We start from the raw sequence: 22,745 nt of genomic DNA, 5'->3' as shown, positions 1-22,745 counted from the left end.
GGTTTTGTTTTTATTTGTTGTAGTCTGAGATTAGAGTAGACATTTCTAGAGTGGAAATTATGAAAGAGAAAATGAAAAAAGTAGACGGCGGCTTGATCACCTCAGACTTTACATGTTGCCTATCATCTGTGTGTAAAGGATCTCTCACCATCCACACACACGGGTGCCCAGCCCCCCTTGGAAATGTCCTTTCTCTGGAGAAGCCTGAGTAACGTCTTCCATTTTCCTGCTTTATTTGGTGACCTGGCAGTGGAAAAACGACAGGGACCCCTGGTCCTCCATGCAGGCAGCCAGCCTGGGGAGCAGTATCAGGCCAGAGCAGAGGTCCCGCGGGCAGCATCCAGGGAAATATTTATGTGGGAAGCTCGAATTAATTGTATTAATTTTTAGAAAATATGAACGTCCGTTATCTCCCCCTAGAAGACAGATATGCTTCCCTATCCCGCTGGCTCTGCGGCGTGGCCTGGTGTCTTGCTCCAGCCAGCAAATGGCGAGCAGACGTGACTCGAGCAGAAACTCTGAACGTGCCTGCTTGACCTGGTTTTTCCCTTAGGCTTCTGTGAACTGTCATGGGAAGAACATACCCTGGAGAACTGTCAATCAAGGAGAAGGCAAAGACACACAGAGCAAATCCAAGCCCCATTACAACATGGTAGTCAGAGTCCAAGGCAGAGCTGTGAGCACAAAGATATGGAAGCTCTGGTTGCAAGTCACTGAACTTGGTGGTGTTTTGTTATGCAGCATTATTGCACCAGCGGCTGACTAACACAGAAATCCCCTACACACACAAACAAAATGTGAGAGCAGGTGCCTTTTCAAAGGATACTGTGCAGAGCAGTGATTCAATCTACTTTAGGATTATGGACTTTTTTGAGAACCCAAACATGTCTCTATCAGACTCTTCTCCAAGCTTTCTTGTGTCCCTCTGCTCCCCCCAGGTTTCCAGGTGAGTGTGTCTGATTGGCAGAATTGAAAGCATGTCTGCAACAGGAGCTGCCCAGGAATAAGGAACATGTAGCTTCTTAGCTTCCCAGCCTTGGAGAACATTGTGATGGGCCTTGAGTGAGATATTTTACTCTTTCTGACATCTCAGCTTGAGGAGGAGGAGTTTAGGGAAGAAATGAGAAGAGAAAGCCAGAGAGAATTACGAGGACCTGGTGTTATAAAAATCGTGATGAGAGTATGAAGTGAATGGTTAATCGCTTGAATGATGTGGAATAACCATGTAAAAATGTGAAGACTCTACTTAACTGGGCAATAATCATGTCCCAGGAGACCAGAACTGGGGCTGCTTCATTGGCCTGGTGACAAGATGAGAAGGGAGAGACCACAAGTTCTGAAACAGCCCCCTTTCCAGGAGCGTGGCTGAGAGGGGAGGAGGAGGATGTGGTCGCTGTCCGTGTGTTCTTGTGTAATAGTGACTCATTCCTCACCGAGGGCCTGGGAAACTCGGTCTGCCATGGGCCAACCAGAAAGTGTCTCGGTCTCTCTCCTGTCATTTTTTTCCCCTTGTCTTCTTCTTCCTCCCTGGACCAAGGAGCCTTCTTCCTGGTTCTCCTAAGTCTTCTGGTGAGTCATCAGAAGTGACTCTCAGATTCCCTTTGCACACGCTGGTAGTCAGGTTGCCATAGCCCGCAGCTGTGAGAAAGTGCCCTGAATCTGCAGCCCCTGGTGTGTCCGCGCTCTGCCTTCCCCTGACCCCACAGAGCCTGTACGTCACTGTGTCTCCACGAGGGCTGTCTCTCACTCACCTCTTCTCCCTCCAATTCACCCGGATTCCCATGTAGTATTCACAGACCTCAGGCCTCCCCATTTCCAAGGTTAAACCATCCTTAGCTTATGGTATTAGTAGAGGCTGCTAGTAATCTCCCAAGGTCCACCTTCCCTTCCTCTTTTTAGTCAAAGAAACTCCTCCGAGCCAAAGAAGAAACTCATTGCTCAGCTTCTTAGGCAACTAGACATCACCAAGCAATTACATCTGAACAGGGGACTCTCACAGTCCCTTCCATATAAGACAGTGGCTGCAGCATCTCAGGAGCCGTGATTTTCATGCCAGAGCCATCCTGGATACCCAGGCCATGCCCCTCTAGACTGCTAAATTACATAAATTTAAGCTTTGGGTAAAATGCAGTGTTATTATACTGTACATGAAATAATACAAGGGCCACAGGATGGGTGTCGGGCTGGTTTCACAGCGACTGCTGCATCTGTCAGGTCTGAATCCCAGAAAGAATTTGTCCTCTGCCTCTTATCAGTCTCCTGACTAGAGCAGGTAAAGATTTTTCTCATTTTGGCTTTATACAAGTTTTGGACAATTTGGGGCAAGAATGCACAGCCCTTAGTAGAGTTCTCCTGGTAGCTCCGCCCCCTTGCAGACAACATACATTTTCTCTATCATCTCCCAGCACTTCTGGAATCAGCCTGCACCCAATCCATGCTCTCACTGAGCAGTGATGCTACTTAACCTTTCCAGGTCCCCATGGTAAAATGTGGGTAATAATTATACTTGCCTCCAAAAGTAGCTATGACAATAGTTTTAAGTAATTGGATTTAAATGATCTTACTTTTGCAAATTTTAGGACAAAATATGACAATGTGAATCCATGCATGGGTCCCACCTGGATCTTGAAAAAGTCTGCATCACACCCAGGTTGGTATAGCTCAGTGGACTGAGCACAGGCTGTGAAGCAAAGGGTCACCAGTTCAATCCCAGTCAGGGCACACGCCTGGGTTGAGGACCAGGTCCCCAGTGGGGGCCACGTGAGAGGCAACCACACACTGATGTTTCTCTCCCTCTCTTTCCCTCTCTCTAAAAATAAATAAATAAAATCTTTAAAAAAAGTCCGCGTCACTAGCTCCACAGTGGTCCTCCACTGCCTACCTCACAGGGCCATGAGAGGCGACGTGAGAGTCCAGGGCCAAGTGCATGTAAGGCACCTGTGTAGTCACTACACAAGGGAGCCGCCTCCAGACTGGCACGGGCTCAGGGCTCACCCAGCAGAGCAAGGCGGGATGTCAGCCCTCTTCCCCCGACTGGTGCCTCTGACCTTGCAAAAACTCACATACATCGTGCAGGTAGCGGACTCCACAAGGCGCCTGGCCGCCAGGATGGACGGGAGTGGGAGTTAAACTCAAGTTCCTTCTCTGACCAAACTGTGTGCCAGCACGCAGGTCCCTATGCCTGAGCACAGGGCATTTTGGGCTTCACACACAGACTCTCTCTGCCCAGCCCCCCACCCACATTTTGCTAACGTGCACAGAGGTCCCTAAGCATGGTGGGTGGCCCAGCACATGACGCTAGCACAGGTGGCGGCCGTGATACCGGGCTCACAATAAGCACTCTGCACATACAGACACTGCTCTGGGGCACCCACCCTTCCCAACCATTTTTCCTATTCGTGTAACCTCCTCCTTACTTGCTCAGTCTTGTCTAACTCAAGGTCACTTAAAAAGTTAATTTGTGCCCTGGCTGGTGTGGCTCAGTGGATTGAGCCTGTGAACCAAAGGGTTACTGGTTTGATTCCCACTCAGAGCACATGCCTGGGTTGTAAGCCAGGTTCCCAGTAGGGGGAGCATGAGAGGCAACCACACACTGATGTTTCTCTCCTTCTGTTTCTCCCTCCCTTCCTCTCTCTAAAAAGTAAATGAAATCTTTTTTAAGTTAATTTGAATATTTTCAAGAAAGCAGTTGGAAACCTAAGCTGCCCCGTGGACTGCTTTACCGCCGTGTCCCTGTGTTTTCTGGGGTGGGGGACCCACAAAAGACAGCGCCTTTTGGGTTTTACCATATTCCTTGGCTCTGCATCAGCACACGGGTGGGTAGGAATTTGGGGTTGCGCTACCCAGAGAACACCCAGATTCTAGGCAGATTCAAGCCAGGGAGCTGTTACTAGCCAGTATCAGAGCCTGGGGGTGGGGAGGGAAGTGGCCGAGGGCAGTGGGTGGAGGGGTCCTGGGGGAGGGGTGTGGTCACGCAAAAATGCCCTGTGATAGCAGGGTTACCTTTGGCGCCAAGCTAGGAAGGCTTGAAGCACATTCCTGAAGGAGCCTGTTTTCTAAAAAGCAGCCACTAGAGGGCTCTTCAGGGTTTCCCTGGGCAGCTTGTCCTGCTGGAAGCTGACAGGTTCAGGGAGAGAGAGGCTTTGGACTTTCGCAAGACCCTCTGTGGGACTGAATGCAGCTCCACCGTCCAGGTCAGGGTGTTGAATCGAGTTCTGTCGTCTAGGTTAAGGCAGAGAGCCGGACAGCAGAGGACCTCATTTCTGCTCGGTGACTTACTCTGCAGCACAGGGGCTCCTGAGAAGCTCAATTTCTCCATTAAAGTAAGCATACATTTAGTGTTTTGCTAATTAATGTTGATGTAAGAAACATTCAAACCTGTAGAGAACATTTAGGAGCTTATTTGAACCAGCTGGATGACAATTGCCGGGAATCAACAGCCTGAGAAAATGCTCCGGAGAATGGCAGTTTTTTAAAAACATTTTTTATTAAATATATTGGGGTGGCACTGGTTAATACAATTATATAGGTTTCAAGTGTAGAATTCTATGGTTCATCATCTGTGTGTCACCTTGTGTGTTTACCAGCCAAAGTCAAACCGTCTCCCATCACTTTGCATCTGACCCCCCACCCCTTTTCTCTGGTAGACACCGTTGTCTGTGTCTGTATTTGTTTGTTTGTCTGTCTTGTTTACCTGTTGCTTTCAGTTTTATATTCCATACATGAGTTTTATATCCCACATTTATACAGTTCTTCACTTTTTCCTTCGGACTTATTTCACTTAGCAGATCATTCTCAAGACCCATCCATAGTCACAAATGGCGGTGTTTCATCTTTTCTTATGGCTGAGGAAACTCCACTGTTATATGAGCACCATGTCTTCTCTACCCAGTCCTCTGTCGAAGGACATTCCAGTGTCCTTGTCTAGGCCACCATGAGTAATGCTGCAGTGAACGTGGGGGGAGGGCACACGTTCTCACAAATGAGTGTTGTCAAATTTGGGGATTAGATGCCCAAAAGAGGGGTTGCTGGGTCTTATGGTAACTCTATTGTTAATTTTGAACCGTCAGCCATACTGCTTTCCCATCTACAGTGCCACCACCAGTGAGGGAGGGTTCCTCTTCCTCCTCAACCTCTCCGACACTTGTTATTACCTGTCTTATTAATAATAGCCATTCTCGCAGGTGTGAGGTGGTATTTCAACGCGGTTTTGATTTGCACTTCCCCAAGAGCTGGTGAAGATGAGCATCTTTTCACATGTCTGTTGACCATTTGTATGTTTCCTGGGAGAAGCGTCTGTTCAGGTTCTCTGCCCATTTTTTAGTTGCATTGTTCTTTTTTTCGTTGTTGTTGTTCTTGAGTTGTGTGGCTTTTTATATATTTTGGATATTAACCTTATTGGAGGTGCTGTTTGCAAATATCTTCTCCCGTTCAGGTCGTTGCCTTTTTGTTTTATTGACAATTTCTCATTTTTATTGACAGTTCTCTTTTACCGTGCATAAAATGCTTTTTAGTTTGATGTAGTCCCATTCATTTATTTTTGCTTTTACTCCCCTTGCCTTTGAGGTCAAATTAAAAACATCCTCTCTGGGACCAAAGTCCTAACTTACTTTTTTATCTATGTAATTTATTGTTCCGAGTTTTATATTTAGGACTTGGATCCATTTTGAGTTAATTTCTGTGTATGGTGATAAGTAGCCATGTAGTTTCATACTTTTGCATGTGGCTTTCCGATTTTCCCAGCAGCATGTATTGAAAAGGCTTTCCCTGTTGAAAGTCATTTGCCCATGTACAGGCGGGTTTATTTCTGAGCTCTCAACTCCGTTCTGCTGGTCTGTGTGTCTGCTTTTCCGACAATCCCATGCTTTGCTTACTCTCACGTTGTAGTATTATCAGAAGTCAGGGAGTGCGACTCCTCCTGCTTTGTTCTTTTTGCTCAGGATGGCTTTGGCTACTGGGGGTCCCTTGTGGGTCTGAACAAATCGGATGATTTTTGTTCTACTTGTTTAAAGATGCCATTGAGATTCTGACAGGGATTACAGTAAATCTGTGTATTGCTTTGGGTGATAGGGCAATTTTAAATATGTTTATCTTCCAATCTGTCAACACAGAATATGTTTCCATTGCAATGTGTCTTTTTCAATCACTTTTAATAATGCTTTGTAGTTTTCAGTGTCTAGGTCCTTCACGTCCTTTGTTTATTCCCAGGTACTTTATTCACTTTGCTGCGATTGCAAGAGGGATTTTTTAAAATTTTCTTTTTCTGAAATTTCTTCTTAGTCTACAGGAATGCAGTGGACTCTTGTACATTGATTTTGTACCTTGTGACTTTACTGTAGCTGTTTGTTGTTTCTGATAGTTTCTTTTGGCAGCATCTTTAGGGTTTTGTATATAAGAAATCATGTCATCTGCAAAAAGTGACAATTTTGCTTCTTCATTACCAATTTGGGTGCCTTTTCTTTCTTTCTCTTGCCTGACTGCTCTAGCGAGGACTTCTGGAACTGTGTTGTGTTGCAGTGACCTTGTCTTGCCCCTGACCTCAGAGGAACAGTTTTCAGTTTTTCACCACTGAGTACATTAGCTGAGGGTTTGCCATACTGGTCTGTATTATGTTGAGGCACTTTCCTTCTATAGCCATTCTGTTGAGTGTTTTAATCACAAATGGATGTTGCATCTTGTCAAATGCTTTTCCTGCATCTATTTGTATGCTCTTATAGCTTTCCTTCTGTACTTTGTCACCGTGGTGCATCTCATTGATGGACTGGCGTATGTTGAACCTTGTGCCCTGGAATGAACCTCTCAAACCTGATGTGAGGGGACATAAGGATGGTTACCTGAAACCCACTGGTGACAGATTAGGGAGGCAGGAGAAAGCAAAGCAGAGACATCTCTGGGACTGGATAAAAAGTAAAACGGAGAGACCCATCCTTCTTTTCCACTGGCGCGTGCCGGGTAGGTACCGATGAACACTTACAGCACCCAGAGATGGGACTCGGGGGGTGAGACAGCAGGGAGGACTCTGTGGTTTCCGCTCCGTGCTGAGGATCTGGAAAAGAAGATGATTCTGACATTTCATAGGTGTGTTATCTTAGATGCAAACGACCATAGACAGGCTCGCCCACGGTAGAGAGAGACTTTGTCAAGGAAGCTGCAGGCCTAGGACGTGACCGCCCACCACGACCAGCTTTCCGAAGGGAGTTTTTATGTTCAAGCCATCACCTGTGGTTAATGTTCGGTCTCCGAGAGTGTAGGGCCCACCACGCTGGCCTCCCCAGAGCCCGTCAGGTTTAGCATGTGGCCGCTTTTTCATCCACGCTGATATAAAGTCTGACTAATTTACACTCGCATCAGGAGCACTTGAGAATGAACTGGGCAGCCCTGCCCTCGTTAACATTGGACATGATCAGTCTTGTCAACGTCACTGAAAAGATGGATTAAAAATACATACGGAGCAAGTGTTTGTAATGAGCTCCTGCATTCTGTCTGTTCCTGTCCCATCAGTGCTCTCTGCCCAATGTGGACATTAATAAGTGATACGCATTTTAATCCATATGTATAAAAGAAAGATGGCTCCCTGTATAAAAGAAAGATGGTTTCCGGGCAGTCCTTTCCTCCTGGCCCATCTAAGCGCCCTGGCCCGGCCCGAGTTCTCTCCCACAAGCACCGAGGCTGTCTTCTCATGAGGACGTCTTCTCATGAGGACGTGTCCGCTGTGTGCAGTGCTCTCCTCTCCCGTTGTGGGACTGAGCCTGTCCTTACGTTCGTGCTGCCTGCTGTAGGTTGAAACCTCTGGGAAAGGCGGACCTGCTGTGCTTATTGGCTCTGTCCAGCAAATGTGTCCCTTTCATTGGGACGCCATGGACAAAGACAGCTTTCAGACTTGGCTCCTCCTCCAGGAGGAATAGATCTAACGCATGGTTTGACCACAACATGGCAGCAGGGGACATGTCGAGCATCCATGCCATGAGAAAAAGTAAGCGCTGAAGCAGAGAGTGGCATTGTGCCGCTTGAAAAAAAATCCTTCCTAGCATAACTTCATATTCAGAGTCTGTAACAACTTACAGAGGACTTTTAAGTGTCAGCTCTGGTTTCAGATGATCTGAGGAATTTGCTGGTCAGATTAGACATATTTCTTTGAAAAGCATAAAGTTAGCTAATTCTTCAAAATTATAAAAATGACTTATAACCCTACCATTTAGAGATAACCACAAATAACATATTTTTATTTCCTTATGAGCACACACATATAGGAATGTTGTGTTTTTCAGAAATTAGAAACATAAGATTCTGTGTCTTGCTTTTTCACTTATCATTGGCATTTTCCTGTCGTGAAATACTCTTTGAAACCTGATTTTCAACAGCTGAATGACATGCCACTGAAAAGGTTGTCATAATTTATCAACGAACTTCCTTCCTTCCCCAAACGATGCCCTCATGCCTCCAGGCTATTCGTGTCCCCTCTCTGGGCACACAGGGCGCTTCCATTTCCCAGCCTCCCTTGCAGTTCGGTTAGGACCAGGAGACGGAGTTCCAGACAATGCAGTGTGGGCGACAGTGACAGGCCCTGGCCCTGAGACCCACCCACGTCATCCTCCTGCCATCTCTCCTGCTGCTGTAGCCGCTTGGAAGCCACGTGTGGCAGATGGCATGGCTGGAGCATGGAAGCAGCCTCTGCCCTTGGTGTCAGCCTGGAAGAGGAAAGAGCACTAGTCGGCATCAGACTGTGGCCCGAGTGCAACCCGGACCCCTGTGTGCTCCTGCCCACAGCCCGGCGACGCCCTGAGAAGTAAGCACGGGTAAGACCTGTGCAGGTTGCTTCTGACTTTCCCTTAGTGTCAGGGGATACCACCACTTGGGGTCTTGCCAGTTATGTTGCTAAAATAAGTAAGACATACCAGTTTGGGTTTGCCCCCTATTTTAAATAAGTAGATAGCTGTTTTCTCTTTTATATTTTGGTATGATTTTCTGTTCTCTGCAGAAGGTTATTCTTTAAAAAAATGTGTAAGAGATAAGCGGAAGGGTCTGGAGGATGACCCGAGAGGCTGAGCTTGTCCGGCCAAGGACTGCCCGGCACAATGGCTCACTCTTCCCCTGGGAGGGCCTGTGTCCCCACCCGGCCCTGTGGGTTGGGGGCTCTAGTTCCCCAGGCTCTCAGAAGCCAACTTCTAGAACTCACCAGGTGCCAGGAGCCGGCACTCCCAGCCTGCTGCTGCACAGTCAGCATCTCGCAGACACCTGGAGCCCAAGGCCTGTCTGTCACCCTAGAGGAACCCTGCTAGTTGACAAGCTTGGCCCCCACACACTTTAGATCAGGATCTCATGTTCTTCATCATGGGGGCAGAGGAGGTATTTTACCTTTTCTACCTACTGATACCTATATTCATGTGGATAAAAATTCAAGAAGTACAAAAGGAGAGTTGGGACTCTCCCTTGGACCCCTCAGTCCCGCAGTTCTCATTCCCAAAGGCAGTTGATTTTGTTCCTTCATGTCCTTAGAGAGATTATAATTGATTACAACTTGCGCATAACAACAACAACAAAAAAAAAGAAATGAAAGAACAAATGATGTCCTTTCTGAATCAAGTAATGCATTCTTTGATTTTTTAAATTACTTTTTAAAAGTGAAAAACACATGATAAAAAGTAATCTGCAGTCTAAAATGAAAAGTGCAAGACTTCCTTACACACCAGCCCCACTTTTACATATTCATTCTCCTCGAGAACAACCGCAGTTGGCTTACAATCCGATGCAAAACATGCTTATGTACGTATCTCATAAATATTAGCAACTAGATGTGTGAACATACCAGATACACATTTCTGGTTCTTATTTCTGTCACTTAATTATATATCTTGGACATACTTCCATAACAGCAAAGAATCTTCCTTCTTTTGATTTTTGTGAATCATAAAAAGCTTTCAGTCTTCCATTAGAAGATCCTTAGCTTGTTACTAGTTTGTTGTTATTACAATGCTCTTTTTTCCTATCATTTCGCCCATAATGGTTTCCTAAGGAGCATCTCTGTGTGTGTTATGAGTTTGCATATACGAATGTCTGCAAGCCTAAATTTTTAGTCAAGTAAAAATTCTTCTTTTTTCTAATAATGGAGGGGGAGGGGAGTTTTCAAAAGAAATGGTCTATGAGTGACCTTTTAAAACACATTTACACCTTCATCCTCAATACATTCTAGGAGGACAAGTTCTTACAATTATTTTTGCTACTAGCTCTGGTAACATTGATTTAATATGTCTCTCTTCCTTGGGTGTCTCATCTTATCCTAGTTTAGCTTGGTCGCTTCACGTGGAGTGTGAATAAACATTCACCCCTGGCTCGTTCCCCACAGAGCGCCTCAGAAGTGTGGAAATTACCTGCACATTAGCCTGGAGTGACTGAGCATCTTCTGATTGTACGCGGTAATGGACAGAGTAGTTGCTGCTGTGTTAGGACGGGAGGAGAGAGGTTCTAGGTAGGAAACCAAGGCTACAGATGAAAGTGAATGCCTTCGGGAAGTGTTCAGTTTTACCTAGATAAAATTAATTTAAGCACAGATGGAGTCAGAAAGATGAAGATGAAGCTTACTGTAACTCCTTCAAATAAAATTTGTTTTTGCCATTTGAACGAAGTTCAGGGGGAATTCAAAGACAAGTAAACAGTAAAAATTAAGGATGCATATTATAATTTATAGAGCAGATATCAAAAATCCTGCAAAGAAGAATAATAAAAAAGGCTAATTGAAATTGAATTCTAAATATATATATATATTAAAAGAAGGCAGAAAAGGAAAAGTAGAAGACTAAAAATGAGGAAACAAAACAGAAAACTAACAGTAAAATGGGAGGCTAAACTCAACCATATCAATAGTTGCCTTGCAGGCAAGTGCACTAAACCCTTCCTCCCACACGAAAATGCAGACATTTACAGAGTAACCTTTTTAGGGTCCCAACTACACATTGTCTGTAAGTGATGCTGTTTAAATATAAATACAAGAGGGACTGAGCGAAAAGGAAAAAGGACTCATGGGCATGGACAACAGTGTGGTGATTGTGGGGGGAGGGGAGTATAAGGGGTATAAGTGGTAATGGAAAAAATACAATAAAAAATAAACAATAAACAAGTGAAAACACAACTATACGTATTTTCGATCAAACTTAGCAAGCAGTTTTCAAAAGTCCCCAAAGTTCCCATCTAATTCCTCCCCAAAGTACTTCCCCCCTCACTGTATTAATGTTCTGCTTTTTAGCATTAACTACTGCATTCATATGTATTAATTCCCATAACCATCGTCCAAGAGAGTCAAAGCAACTATCTAAACAAACATGTATTCAACATTCTCCCTAAAGCCCAGGGGGGAAAACAATAAAAGATCCAAAAAAGTTCTCCCCCATTGTCTGGCTTCCAATAATTTCTGGAAGCAGGTGTGAACACAATTATAATATCTAGGAGAGGAAGAAATGTGTAAAATCAATCCATCAGTTAATCTTCAAGTAATATCTACTTCAAGCAAGAAAGTCCTTTAGAACTCTTAAGGATGATGTTATACCTAATTTAAATTTACTTTACAGATATTGGAAGGGGATCAATTCATAATGAAGTAATAACAGGAAATCCCTAAAATCACTAAATGTGAAAGTTCCATGCAATTGCTGGCTCCCTCCACCCTTTTTTGGGGAAAAGGGGATATTTGGAAGTGATACATGTCTCTTAACTAATCAAGCTTTATGATATATTTTAGACTTAAAAAGTTTCAGAAGGCCTATTTAGTTTTTCACAATGCAAAATAATGTTAATTTCATTAAGTTTTCTTAGAAGTAATGCCAGTATCACCAACAGTCATAATCAGAGCAGCATGCTTTAAGGCCTAAAAATGAATCTTTAAAACATCAAATGCGATAATACGCACCCCCCCAAAAATTCTTATCCCTGTGGGTGATCGTAAATCACCATCTACTACTTGATGAAGCCACATTCTTCAGAAAACTCCCAGTTCCTTCACACTCTGTCAGTTTGGTTATCAAAATCTGCCAAACATGTGATTATAGATATATGTAGTAGATGAACAAATAGAATCATAATTAAATAGCTGATTTCATACATCTACATCTGTATGTATACTTGTACCCATATCTATGTTAATATAATGTTATAGCCAACATTACAATTACAGTTTTAGAACGATTTTTCCCTGAGAAGTTGGACAGGGTTGGGATCTATTCCACTGAGCCTCACCTGTGATATGACAGTTACATGCGTGAGACTTTCCCGTGGAAGATGAAGGATGATGGAGGATGGATCAAGGATCATTCCCAGGCTTTTCGATTTGGTGTCCATATTAAAGGTTGGGTCGTTCCCATGATATAAGAGAATCAGATGGGGGAAAGTGATGAGTTTGTACTTGGCCCTACTGCCTTTGATGTACAAAGTTGGTCTGGGGTTCAGATGAGATAATTGCAATGGAAAGGAAGATTCTAGGGTCATCAGTACACAAGTGATTGTGAAATCAGGACCACGCGTGTGGTCATTTGGGAGACCGCGTTCAGAGAAGAACGTCAAGGATGGAGTCCTGGGACACACCAGCACTTAAGGGACTCGTAGAGAAAAAGAAACCCAAGCAGGTGACAGAGAAGAGAGCCAGAGAAATGGAGGAACGTGGGGAGAGCTGTGCCACTGAAATCGAAAGCAAGAGGGAACATCAGAGGGCTTCAGTCCTGAGCTCAGTGAGAGGCTGGTATTTTTCATGTTTCCACTGAGCCACACCGCCAGGACTCATCTTTCGCATTTCAGCTGTTTTCAAGCTAATTGTTAAAAAGTGACCTTTAGAATATGTGTCATGTGCACACCTTGCGAGAGATGCTGTTACAAATGACCACAAATTGAGTGGCTTAAAAATTACAGGAACTTGATTTCTCAGTTCTAGAGTTCTACTGTCTGAAATCAAGGTGAAGGCAGGTGAAGTCCTTCCTAAGGGCTGAGGGCGGGGGTGTTGCGTACCTCTCCCCTAACTTCTGCAGCTGGCCAGCGATCCTTGGCGTTCCTTGGTGTGAGGCCAATCCCTGCCGCGGTAGTCACATGAGTGTCTTCCTGGTACTCTGCCTGCGTGTCTGTGTCCAAACTGCCCTCTTCCCGTGAGGACAGCAGTCATTGGATCCATCCAGTGCGACCTATCTTGACTTGATTAAATCTGCAAAAACGAGCTTCTCAAGAAGGCTCACATGCTGAGGTTCTGGGTGGACATGAACTTTTGGAGGATGCTGTTCAACCCGCCATCCTAAGGGTGTGATCTCAAATTTACAAGTACTACAGCAACTAGACCCTAGAAAAAAGGATAAAAGGCAATGAGAATGGTGCACATGATAACTGAATTTTATGTGGGCACCTGCTGGAAGTGGTCAGTGAGAGGACAGGATTCCCACTTGACCCCAGGCCCCGACCTAGGCAATAAGACGCTCCTCACCCCTTCCTGTTTCCTTAGGAGACACCTAAAAGGACTCTGTCTCAGGAGGGACTGTGTTACTGAGACCAACTGCTGGGTGGAATACTTCACTGAGCCCACTAGGACCTCCACACACCCTCTTTAGATCCTGGTGGGAGGGTGTGGAAATGCGCATGCCCCTGGCCGGCCAGACAGCTCTCATACATGAGTTCCCTCACTTGCTAAAGCTGCTCTTACTTGTCTGGAGTGGCCTGCCTCTGGGGTTGGAGGTCAGTTTCTTTTCCCTGGGGGAACCCCTGAGGCTTCACACCAAGAGCACTGCATTTTTTTTTTTTTCACCTTCATTGTGATAGAAGACCAAAGTAAGTTAAGATTCACTTTGTAGAAACTGTTCACACTCAACATTTTTCTTTGGCATCTCACCTGCTCTGGGAGACACCCTACTGAACTCCACCAAGAAGAAAGTCACTTTTTTTTCTCAGTGAAATGTAGTCAAAAAGCCTTTCTGGCCGGTGGGGACGGGTTTGCCAGTGTCCTCATCCATGCAGATGGCTAAACTAATGGACCCTTTACGACTCTTGAAGTAATGGGAGGTGTGGCCGAGGAGCACACATTTATTTAGACAAAAGTACTTTTTCTTCATTATCATCAAATATTTACTATGCACAATAGTCTTCGTGGCACCACAGGTATTAAGCGTGTGTTCAGGCATAAAAGGAAGTCTTTCCCTGAGACGACATTAGGGAGGAACAAAACGTTCCGTCAAACAAAAAAGTAGCGTTTGGAGTAATTCTGACCTTAATTTGAGCCATCCAATTTAAGAAGTCTTTCTGATGCATGATTGATTCGGGGCCATCGTTCTCCATCAGTCTTGCCCCCCCCTTCCACCACTGTCCCTGCCATTTGTGATACTTGCCAGGGTCCCCAAGCCCCAAGAACAGGCTTAGCCGGCTAGGAGCAGTGCCACGACCCCGGGCGCCGATGCTGTCCTGTCTGGGTCCCAGCTGCCGAGGAAGCGTTGGCGTTCGGAGTTCCACACCGGCTGCAAAGCCGATGTGCCTCTTGACCGTCTATCATATAACCGACCATAAAGAGAGGGCAGATCTGTATTTGAAAGGTGCTGGATTTGAAATGTGTGTCTCAGAGATCGACAGCTCTTGTCGGAGGAAAAATAAGCCTCGAAGCGGCACCCACAACTTCGTGAAACGCAGGCTGGCAGGGAGTTTCAAGACGCAACGAGGACCAGGAGCCTAGGAATCTGCTCCAACACTATCACTTCTCTGAACACCAAACGAAGCCCGCGGGTCCTGCCCAGGTGGGGACAACAGGCGGCCCCGCTGGCTCCCCGACCCTCGCAGGCCTGTCGCCCCCCCCCCCCACCCCGGCGCCCCGCGCCCCACCCGTGGGCTCGGAGGTTGCAGTCCCCACCTTTCCTCCCCAGGCCTCTCCCACTTCCTTCTCCACCGGCCCCCGCACGGCCGCCCGTCCCGGGCCCCACCCAGTCCTCCCTCGGGACCGACCCCTTCCCCGGGGAATAAGGAGGTGGATTCCTGCGCGTCCCAGGGGTGCCAAGAGTGCGCAGCTAGACGGGAAATTGCAAAAGTCTTACGCCCTCCGCCCTCCCCACGGCTTTCCCGTAACTCCCGCCCCTCGGCGCCCGTCCCGGCTGATTCATAGCCCGGGAGCCCGGCAGCCTCCCGGGTGTCCGTACCCGCCGCCCGCGCCGCGGAGGACGCGTCCGGCTCCAGCAGGCCCGGCCCGCGCGGTGAGTACCGGCCCCGCTGCCTGCTCCCCCCCGCGCCCCGAGGCCTCGGTGGATCTCCCGACCGCGGACGGGGTGCGGTGCTGGGGAGACTCGGACAGCCTCGCCGCCCCTGCCCCGCGTTCGCTTTGATGTACCGGGAGACGGGTCTTGGAAGGTCCGCGCCGCCGGCCGACTCACCTGGGCGTCGCACTGAAGGACTGGCTTTCTCCGGAGCGCACGGCCTCCAGGCGTCCTGCCCGAGTTTCCGTCCCCGTCCCACTCCTGCTGCCTCCAGTGGTCGGAACATTTCCGAACTTCCCAGGGTTCACTAACTCCTCCCACCCGACACACCGCACGGGCTCGTCACCGTCCCCAGACGTCCCCCGACCCAGCAGGGACTGCGCGGACAGCCGCTCTGCGCCGCACTGGGTCCGAGTTTACACCTGGCGGTGGGAGGTGCTCCGCGCAAGTGGAGCGAGCGCTTCCCGGGGAGGCCGGCGCCTGGGACGCGCCGCCTGGTTCCCCTCTTCTGCCGCGCGCGGAGGCAGCTCCGCGTTGGCGGGCCCGGCAGCAGGGGCCTCGCATTTGTGCGCGCCCCTTCCCCGTTTTATAGACAGTCCGGGGTGGGGGGTGGGGGTCCAGTGACTTGTCCAGGGCCGTGCAGCCGGCTGTGGCGGCCCTGAAATCTCCGAGTCCAGGGTTTCCTTTTGCTCCTGAATCAGAGATGCATTTCCTGAGAGTCCTTTATCCGCCCGCGCATCCGCCCATCCTGCCGCAGGGAGAAAGGCACGGTGCCACCGGGACAGGCCGCTGGAGAAGGGACGAGCTTGAGGGCCCTCTGTGGGCAGCCGCATTCTCCTGCTCAAGCAGGAGTAGAGGCAGGGGCGACGCGAGCCCTGGACAGGCAGGAACCGAACGTGGTGTGTGCTTACGAGGCCACAGGGAAAGAGCTGTAGGTCTTGCTCCGGAGCCTAAAACTGACCTTGGGACTTGGGTCAAGTTATGCATGGCCTCAGCCTCAGTTTCCTTGTCTGCAAAATAGTAATGGTTCATACTTGCTGCAGGCCAGCGACTGTGGGAAGTATTTTGCATATGCTTGCTCACTTAGTCTCCACCCATGAGGTAGGTGCTGGTTTTGTTTAGCTCGTTTTATCCACGAGGAAGCGGAGTGGATAGTGACTTACTTGTGTGCGCCCACGCAGCTAGCAGGTGGCCGAGTCGAGGTCGGACTCTGGAGCTTGCTGATCAGCGCTACGCTGTCCTCAAAGTTAGGACCGTTTGCGATGGTCCTGGGGTTGGGGACTCATTGTCGCCCAGCTTCGTCTCTCTCCCAGATTGCGTTTAAATGGGCTGAGACGCCCTTGAGGCTGTAGGGCTTCCAATGGTCCTAGTAGCCAGGGGTTCGCAGATGTAGCAGTGCCTCCGAATCATTTCTGGAACTTTCCAAGCCCTGGACTCCAGCCTAGGCTGCCCATGGGGGACCTGCAGGGCGCGCCCCGTCGGTGTCTCCGCTGGCAGCTGGGCTGCGGCATCCGGAGCGGTCAGAACGCGGCCGCGGGGAGCCCACCCCCGTCGCGCTGTGGCTCGCCTCCTCTTGACTTTGGTCTGGGTCCCCGTTCCGCCCCCGTTGTCTCAGCAAAGGGTCTGAGAACACTCCCTCACACACCGGGTCCCTTCTCTGTAACCCGAAAGGGCGGGCTGCGCGGACGCGCCCCGGAGTCTCCGATGCCCTCGGGACCCTCCTGTCCTGACATGGAACCAGAGCAGGAAAAGATGCGTTGCGGTTGTGAAGAAGGGCCGAGCGGCCGCGGGACCGAGGAGAGGAAGCAGCGAGCTCTCCTCGCGTGAACCGGGGCAAATCTTCGCGAGTGCAGTCTGGCCCCTCTACCGGAGCCCGGCCCTCCTTCTAGGTGGGGGACGGGGCGGGGGAGGGGGCCTCCTCGACTGTGAAAAGAAGTAAACGAAACGGGAAACATAAACAAATAGAACCCGGTGAGCAGGGCCCGGCCTTTGAGCAGGCCTCCTGGTAGCTGCAGAAAGCCCGCCGTCCTTCCCCAGAGCTGCGTCTTGGGCCTCACAGCTTCCCTCCTTTCTCACTTTAGTTCAGTCGGTTTTCAGCATTTGTTTACTCCAAGGCCTCTGTTTTGTTTTCATAGTTTTAAAATCGTACAAGTAATAACCGCGCACACTCTCGATCGACAGAAAGGCACGTGGGCTGAGTTGCGACAGTGCGGTCATCTTTCCTACTCGCAGGCAGAAGAGGGCGGCCAGGTTTGGTGAAATCATTCCGAGACTCTTGTCTCTTCTATACATTGGCGTAACAGTATAGATACATGCGTTGTAACATATGTAAATGAGATGCTGCTATACATTGTGCAGCTTACTTTGTCATTCCCAAGGCTTAGAGATTTTCCCGGTCTGTAAGGGCCTCTTTTTGGTAATGGCTACCTTTCATTCTAAAATAGAAGTGCGCTCGACCCATCCTTTCCCTTACTAATGGACGCTTGGGGCATTTTAAGTTATTCTGCATTAGCAACAGGGCTTCAGGGAAGATTGTGCGTTCACCTTCGTGCCTGAGTATTTCTGGAGAATAGATTCCTAAGATGTTCTTGCATCAAAGGGTTTGTTTGTTTTTCAACTTAATAGATACAACCCTTCAAATTGCACCACTGCCCCCCCCAGCAGGTGCTAATTCACAGTCGGTGCAGGAGAAGCTGTCTTCTTTGTTCTTCCTGATATCAGCTGCTATTTTTTCAATTTAACATTTCAAATCTGGTCAACTAGGGCTGTGCGGCCTTCACCACCACCCTTTCCCAGAATCCTTTTCACCTTGCCAAACTGAGTCTCTGGGCCCATCAAACAGCGACCCCCCAACACCACCCCGGCCCCCGCGACAACCATTTTATTTCCTGCCTCTATGAACCCGGCTACTCCTCCCTCATGCACGAATTAGTCTTTCCTGTGACTGATTTGTTTCACTTAGCAAAATGTCCTGAAGGCTCATCCAGGTATCAGAATTTTCTTGTGTGTAATATGCTACATTCTGCTCACCTATTCATGACACTTTTATTTCTAATTACCTTTTGCTGCACAGAAAATGTCTATGTCATCCACTCTGCAATCTCATGATTTCTGTTCTTTATTTGTTTGGTTTAGAAAGGTCTTTTTTTTTTTAACCTAAAAATCATTTAAAAATTATCTTGTTTCCCTCATACAGAATTTGTTTTTTACATTTGGTTCTTTAAAATATCATACTATTGCGTAAGGTGAAAAACAAGGATTAACATTTTTTCTAGAGTTAACCTGACAGTTTTATTTAATCATCCATTTTTTTCCCCACTCACTTGAAATCCTGTTTTTATAGTAAAATAAATTTCTACTTATACAAGGGCCTGTTTCAGAACTTTATTCTGTTTCACTGAGCATTTTTGTCTCTTTTTATGCCAGTACCTCCCTGTGTTAAATGCTATAGCTTTATAGTATTTTTGTATCTATTAGCAAGTATTTGTATTTTAATAAAATTTAGAAATGATTCTTGTACTATTTCTCTTTCATGCAAACTTCATAAATAGCTTGCCAAGTGTAATAAAATCCCGTTGAAATGTTTCTGAAGATTTCCTTGGGTCTATCGCTGTTAGCAATCTTTTTATCCTTAACGTGCATTCCAGTACTTGCTCCAACCAGGCAGGAAGTGGTGCGAGGTGGGGGCCGGCGCTGTCCTTGGGGGAGCGGCTTTCCTGGTTTCAAGTTCCACGTTAATTATGCCAACCTCTGCCAAAATTCCTTTTAACCTTTGTTAGCCTTGATTTCCTTGACTGTGTGTGGAGATAAAGATAGAATCTCCTTAATAGTGCAATTGTGAGAATAAATGCATGTAAATCACTCAGCCAAGCGCCTGACAGGAGGTTGGCCTCTGATCTGTGCCAGCTGCCATGATCACCACAGAAGGCAGGAGTAAACACTTGTCATTATATGGGAGGTTGACCGTGTCCTAGGAGACAAACACATGTCTAAATACTGAATGTAGATAGCAGTGTTTCTCAGACTTCAGTGTGCATGTGAGTCACTTTGGGGAGCTTGTTTAAATGCAGACTTTTATCCAGGAGGCCTGAGATGTGACCTGATGTTTCGCATTTCTCATAGGCTCATGGGAAATGTCAGTGCCATTGGTCTTTTGTCCACTCTTTGAGTTTATAGTCTTTCATTGATATTTAAAATTATTCTGGTGGCCATAGAATAATTCCCTATGAGGATAAATGTGATTGACAGGAATTGAAATTGCTTTCTTTTAATATTATATGGTAAAGAATTATGATTGTTTTCTTTCTCTCTTTCTCTCTTTTAAGGAAAGAGAGTTAGTGAGAGCACTGAGTGTAATACCAAGTTCTAATCTTAGACCTGAAATCTTTGGTCAGAGGTCACCGGTCAGAGGAGTCGCATGTTGGGCAGAACAGACTTGGCTGGACTGGAAGCATCTGGTGGAAGCAGGTGGTGGGACTGTGGGCGTGGCTGTGAAAGTGCAGGTAGCCCAGCCATGCGGCCTGGGGGCCGAGTCAGTGAGGCTCCCGCAGGCGGTTCCCACGAAGGACGACCTCGGGAGCAGCAGCAATGTCCCCACACTTCTCTCCCAGAGGTGGCTTTCTGTGCACACTGTTCTGAAATGTGCTTTTCCATTCAATATGTTTCGGACTCTTCCATGTCAGTTCATACATTATCTCATTCTTTTTAACCGTTGCGTAGTACTCCTTTGTAAAAATGCAGCATAGTTATATTTTCTAGTTTTTTTGGCATAGATACTTAGGTCTTTTTTTTTTTTTTTTGCTTTTTTCTCAACCTAAACATCACAATGTCCATTCTTTAAAAATGTATTTTTTTATATACACATGAAGACCACACACACACATGACCTGTAGGACAAAATTCCAGCAATAATATTTCTGAATCAGTGGTCGTAAATACTGAAGTGTTAATAGTGCCAAATCAGTGATTTGAAGTTTGTACTTTTTGACCACCCGTGAGTAACAAGGCCTTCTTCTTCAAACTCGTACCAACGCTGGATCTGAAGACCTTTTTAGGCTTTGCAATAGGACACCACACAGACACACAGGGGGACTTGCACAATTACTGTTTTAACTTGCATTATTTAATTATCAGTGACAGCATCCAGGTGTTAGTTCTTCTCTTTTGGCTGTTACTATTTCCTTCTTTTTTATGCATTACATATTCATGTTACTGGCAAGCCTGTCTGCAGGGTTGCTTGTGTTTTTCTTACTGGTTTCTAAGGGCTCCTTACACGGTAGGAATGGTAACCCTTTGCCCTGAATATGGAAACTGTTGCTATTTGTTGTTGGTCCAGTTACAGCATTAAACATTTAAAGTACGTAATCAGGGCGGCAGTCTCTGTTACTATTGCTCTGGCTCTCACACCGCGCTCAGACACACTGCACAGGTGGCCGCTGTGGCTTCTCTCTCCAGGCACACGTTCCAGCACCTCGTCCTGTGTGAACAGCCTCTTTCTTCCAAAGGCTGTCTGCCCACGCCATTCTCAGGCACGCAGCCAGTTTGGAGAGCTCAGCAACACGCCCACGTTCTCAGGAAGCAAACCACTGATCACACTGCTCCTCACAGCGATTATTTGCAGTGGGGTAACTTCCCAGGAATAAAGATTTCAGTAAAGACAGAACAAGAAGTGCTGGTAAGGAAGGGCAGACTGACACCCTTTTCAAAAGCAGTGTTTTATCACACACGCGGTATTTACACTCGTAGTCAAAGGCCTCTTCATTCTGCAGACAAGAGTTGAAGGAGTTCTTTCTACAAAATGGGTGCGTAGTTTTTCTTTTCTTCCCTCCCTGTTTCCCCCTAGAGAGGGGGTGTCAACAAAAGACTATGAATTAGGCAACAGTGGGTCACAGGAAAAGCAGAGGGGCCTAAAAAAGAATCTGCTTTCATTAAAATTGAAAGCAAAGAGAGAAAACTGCTACACCTTCCTATTTATTTGCCAGATATTTACTGGGTAGCAAATATGTTCTGGGCCTATGACAGACCGTGGGGGACAAGATCCAAGCCACTCATAGTCTAGTTGGGGCTGATGGAGATCTGAAGAATAGAGTGAAACAAAGAACAGATTGGGGGAAAGGACTAAGGAGTGAGGATCCGGCAGGAAAGTGTTTTTCCTTTCTGAATTCTGCTACTTTGCGCTTCCCCTGACTTTCTTCCCTTACTGGACATCAGAAGTGGCAGCACTGCTCACTGACAGCTGCGGGGAGACAGGAAGGGCCTGTGGAAGGACCGAGAGGGCTGGGGGCCTTTCCATTCCAGACGCTGGGCTTTGGAGACCTGCCTGCCAGGCATACGGGGGTGGGGGGCAGGTGGGGAGCAGGTGTCACCCTGACGCCTGAAGGGGCCCTCCAGCCACCCCAACACGCAGTCCTTGCCCTTGAGCTGGCGCAGGAAAGCCAGGCCTGCTTCTGTTTTCTGGTTTCCCCGCTGCCTGAGGAGGGTAGAGCAGGGTGGGGGGAGCCCGGGAGCCCTGTGCTGGGTTCCCTCTTCTCTGTCTGTCCTCCTCCTCTCGACACTAGGCCGCGGCTGAATTCACGCCCAGGCCAGGACCCCTCCCACGAACTCCCTACCATGTATCCGGCTTGTTCCTCGATATCTTCACCTTAGTTTTAACACAAGGCAAATCGAGCCCTGATACAGCCCACTTCCTCTGTGCTCCGGCTTCTCTGTCGAAGGCAATTCCAGTCCTCAGTGGGAGGGCTCAGCCGAAACTCAGAGCCGTCCACACGTCTTGCTTTGCCACGACTCCCCGCCCTGCCAGACTGTCTGTGAGTCCCCCTGGAAGGTCCCCGCTCCTGGCACCGCCCTGGTCTGAGCCGCCATCATGATCCCTGCAGCCTCTTCTCATTCCTGGGTCCTCCCTATTCCCGCTCCTCTGCTCCACGTTAAGTGTGGCTGCCTCCTTTCCCAGGTAGAAGCCACACTTCAGAACCCTGCCTCCCGTTTGCGCCCCCCTCCCCCTGCGTGCACCGCCCCCCCCCCCCCCCAGTCCCTCGCCTCCTTGCTCACACCAGGCCCCGGGCTCTTCCTCCTCGACTCCCCACCCCCCCCAGCCTTCTCTCACCCCAGGATCTTTGCACGGGTTGCTCGCTCACCTCCAGGCTTTGCACTGTGTGAGTCAGGGTCGCACCCCAGAGCGCTCGGACTCCAGAACTCAGGGGTTCATGTGTGAGGTGTGGCGGGGGGACCACGTGGGTCGCGCAGTCAGTCCCGTGGGGCTGACCAGCAGCCCAGCTCTGGGCTTCCCCTGCACAGCGCGAGCCAACGAGCTGTCCGGGAACCTGCTCCTGTGGCGTTTCCCGGAGGGGGCTCCACGCGTGTCCCCGGCTGCTGAGGCTCACTCTGCATGTTCTGGGTGAACTTTATTGATTTCACCAGAAGGTTTCCAGGCAACAGCTGGACATGGCGGTCCTTCTACGAGGCACACCGTGGGAAAGAACACCCACTTTGCGGGGGTGCAGGCAGGGCCCATTGTGTCCCGGTGGCCACCTGCCCCGCATGAGTGAAATGGGG

The 22,745-nt window shown here is 48.1% G+C and overlaps 2 protein-coding genes across 5 annotated transcripts in view; one reads left to right on the top strand and one right to left on the bottom strand.

The window, feature by feature from the left end:
- Positions 1–7,042: 7,042 nt before the first annotated feature.
- Positions 7,043–15,649, bottom strand: LOC128626167 (uncharacterized). Of its 4 annotated transcripts, none has more exons than XR_008390096.1 (4): positions 15,372–15,642; positions 12,988–13,309; positions 10,368–10,522; positions 7,043–8,687 (listed from the first exon to the last, which is right to left on the bottom strand). XR_008390096.1 is itself a non-coding variant. In XM_053657292.1 (4 exons), exons 2-4 carry the CDS (start codon positions 12,472–12,474, stop codon positions 8,432–8,434), a joined length of 660 nt encoding a protein of 219 aa, XP_053513267.1. In that variant the 5' UTR covers positions 12,475–13,309; positions 15,329–15,649; the 3' UTR covers positions 7,043–8,431. The 4 variants fall into 4 exon arrangements, 3 of the variants coding, with proteins under 3 accessions (XP_053513267.1, XP_053513266.1, XP_053513268.1); XM_053657292.1 differs by having other exon boundaries at positions 12,226–13,309; positions 15,329–15,649; XM_053657291.1 differs by having other exon boundaries at positions 12,226–13,309; positions 15,372–15,649.
- Positions 14,972–22,745, top strand: part of OSMR (oncostatin M receptor) — a 50,050-nt gene continuing 42,276 nt past the window's right edge. The window contains exon 1 of the mRNA XM_053657290.1: positions 14,972–15,194. The gene's annotated coding sequence lies outside the window, so the exon portion shown is untranslated. The remainder of the gene's footprint in view (positions 15,195–22,745) is intronic.

Source organism: Artibeus jamaicensis, unplaced genomic scaffold (genome assembly GCF_021234435.1).
Source record: "Artibeus jamaicensis isolate MK-2021 breed Jamaican fruit bat unplaced genomic scaffold, CSHL_Jam_final scaffold_369, whole genome shotgun sequence".
Taxonomy (NCBI): domain Eukaryota; kingdom Metazoa; phylum Chordata; class Mammalia; order Chiroptera; family Phyllostomidae; genus Artibeus; species Artibeus jamaicensis.
The sequence above is the reverse complement of the archived record's forward strand: the minus strand, read 5'-3'. Positions and strand labels throughout refer to the sequence as shown.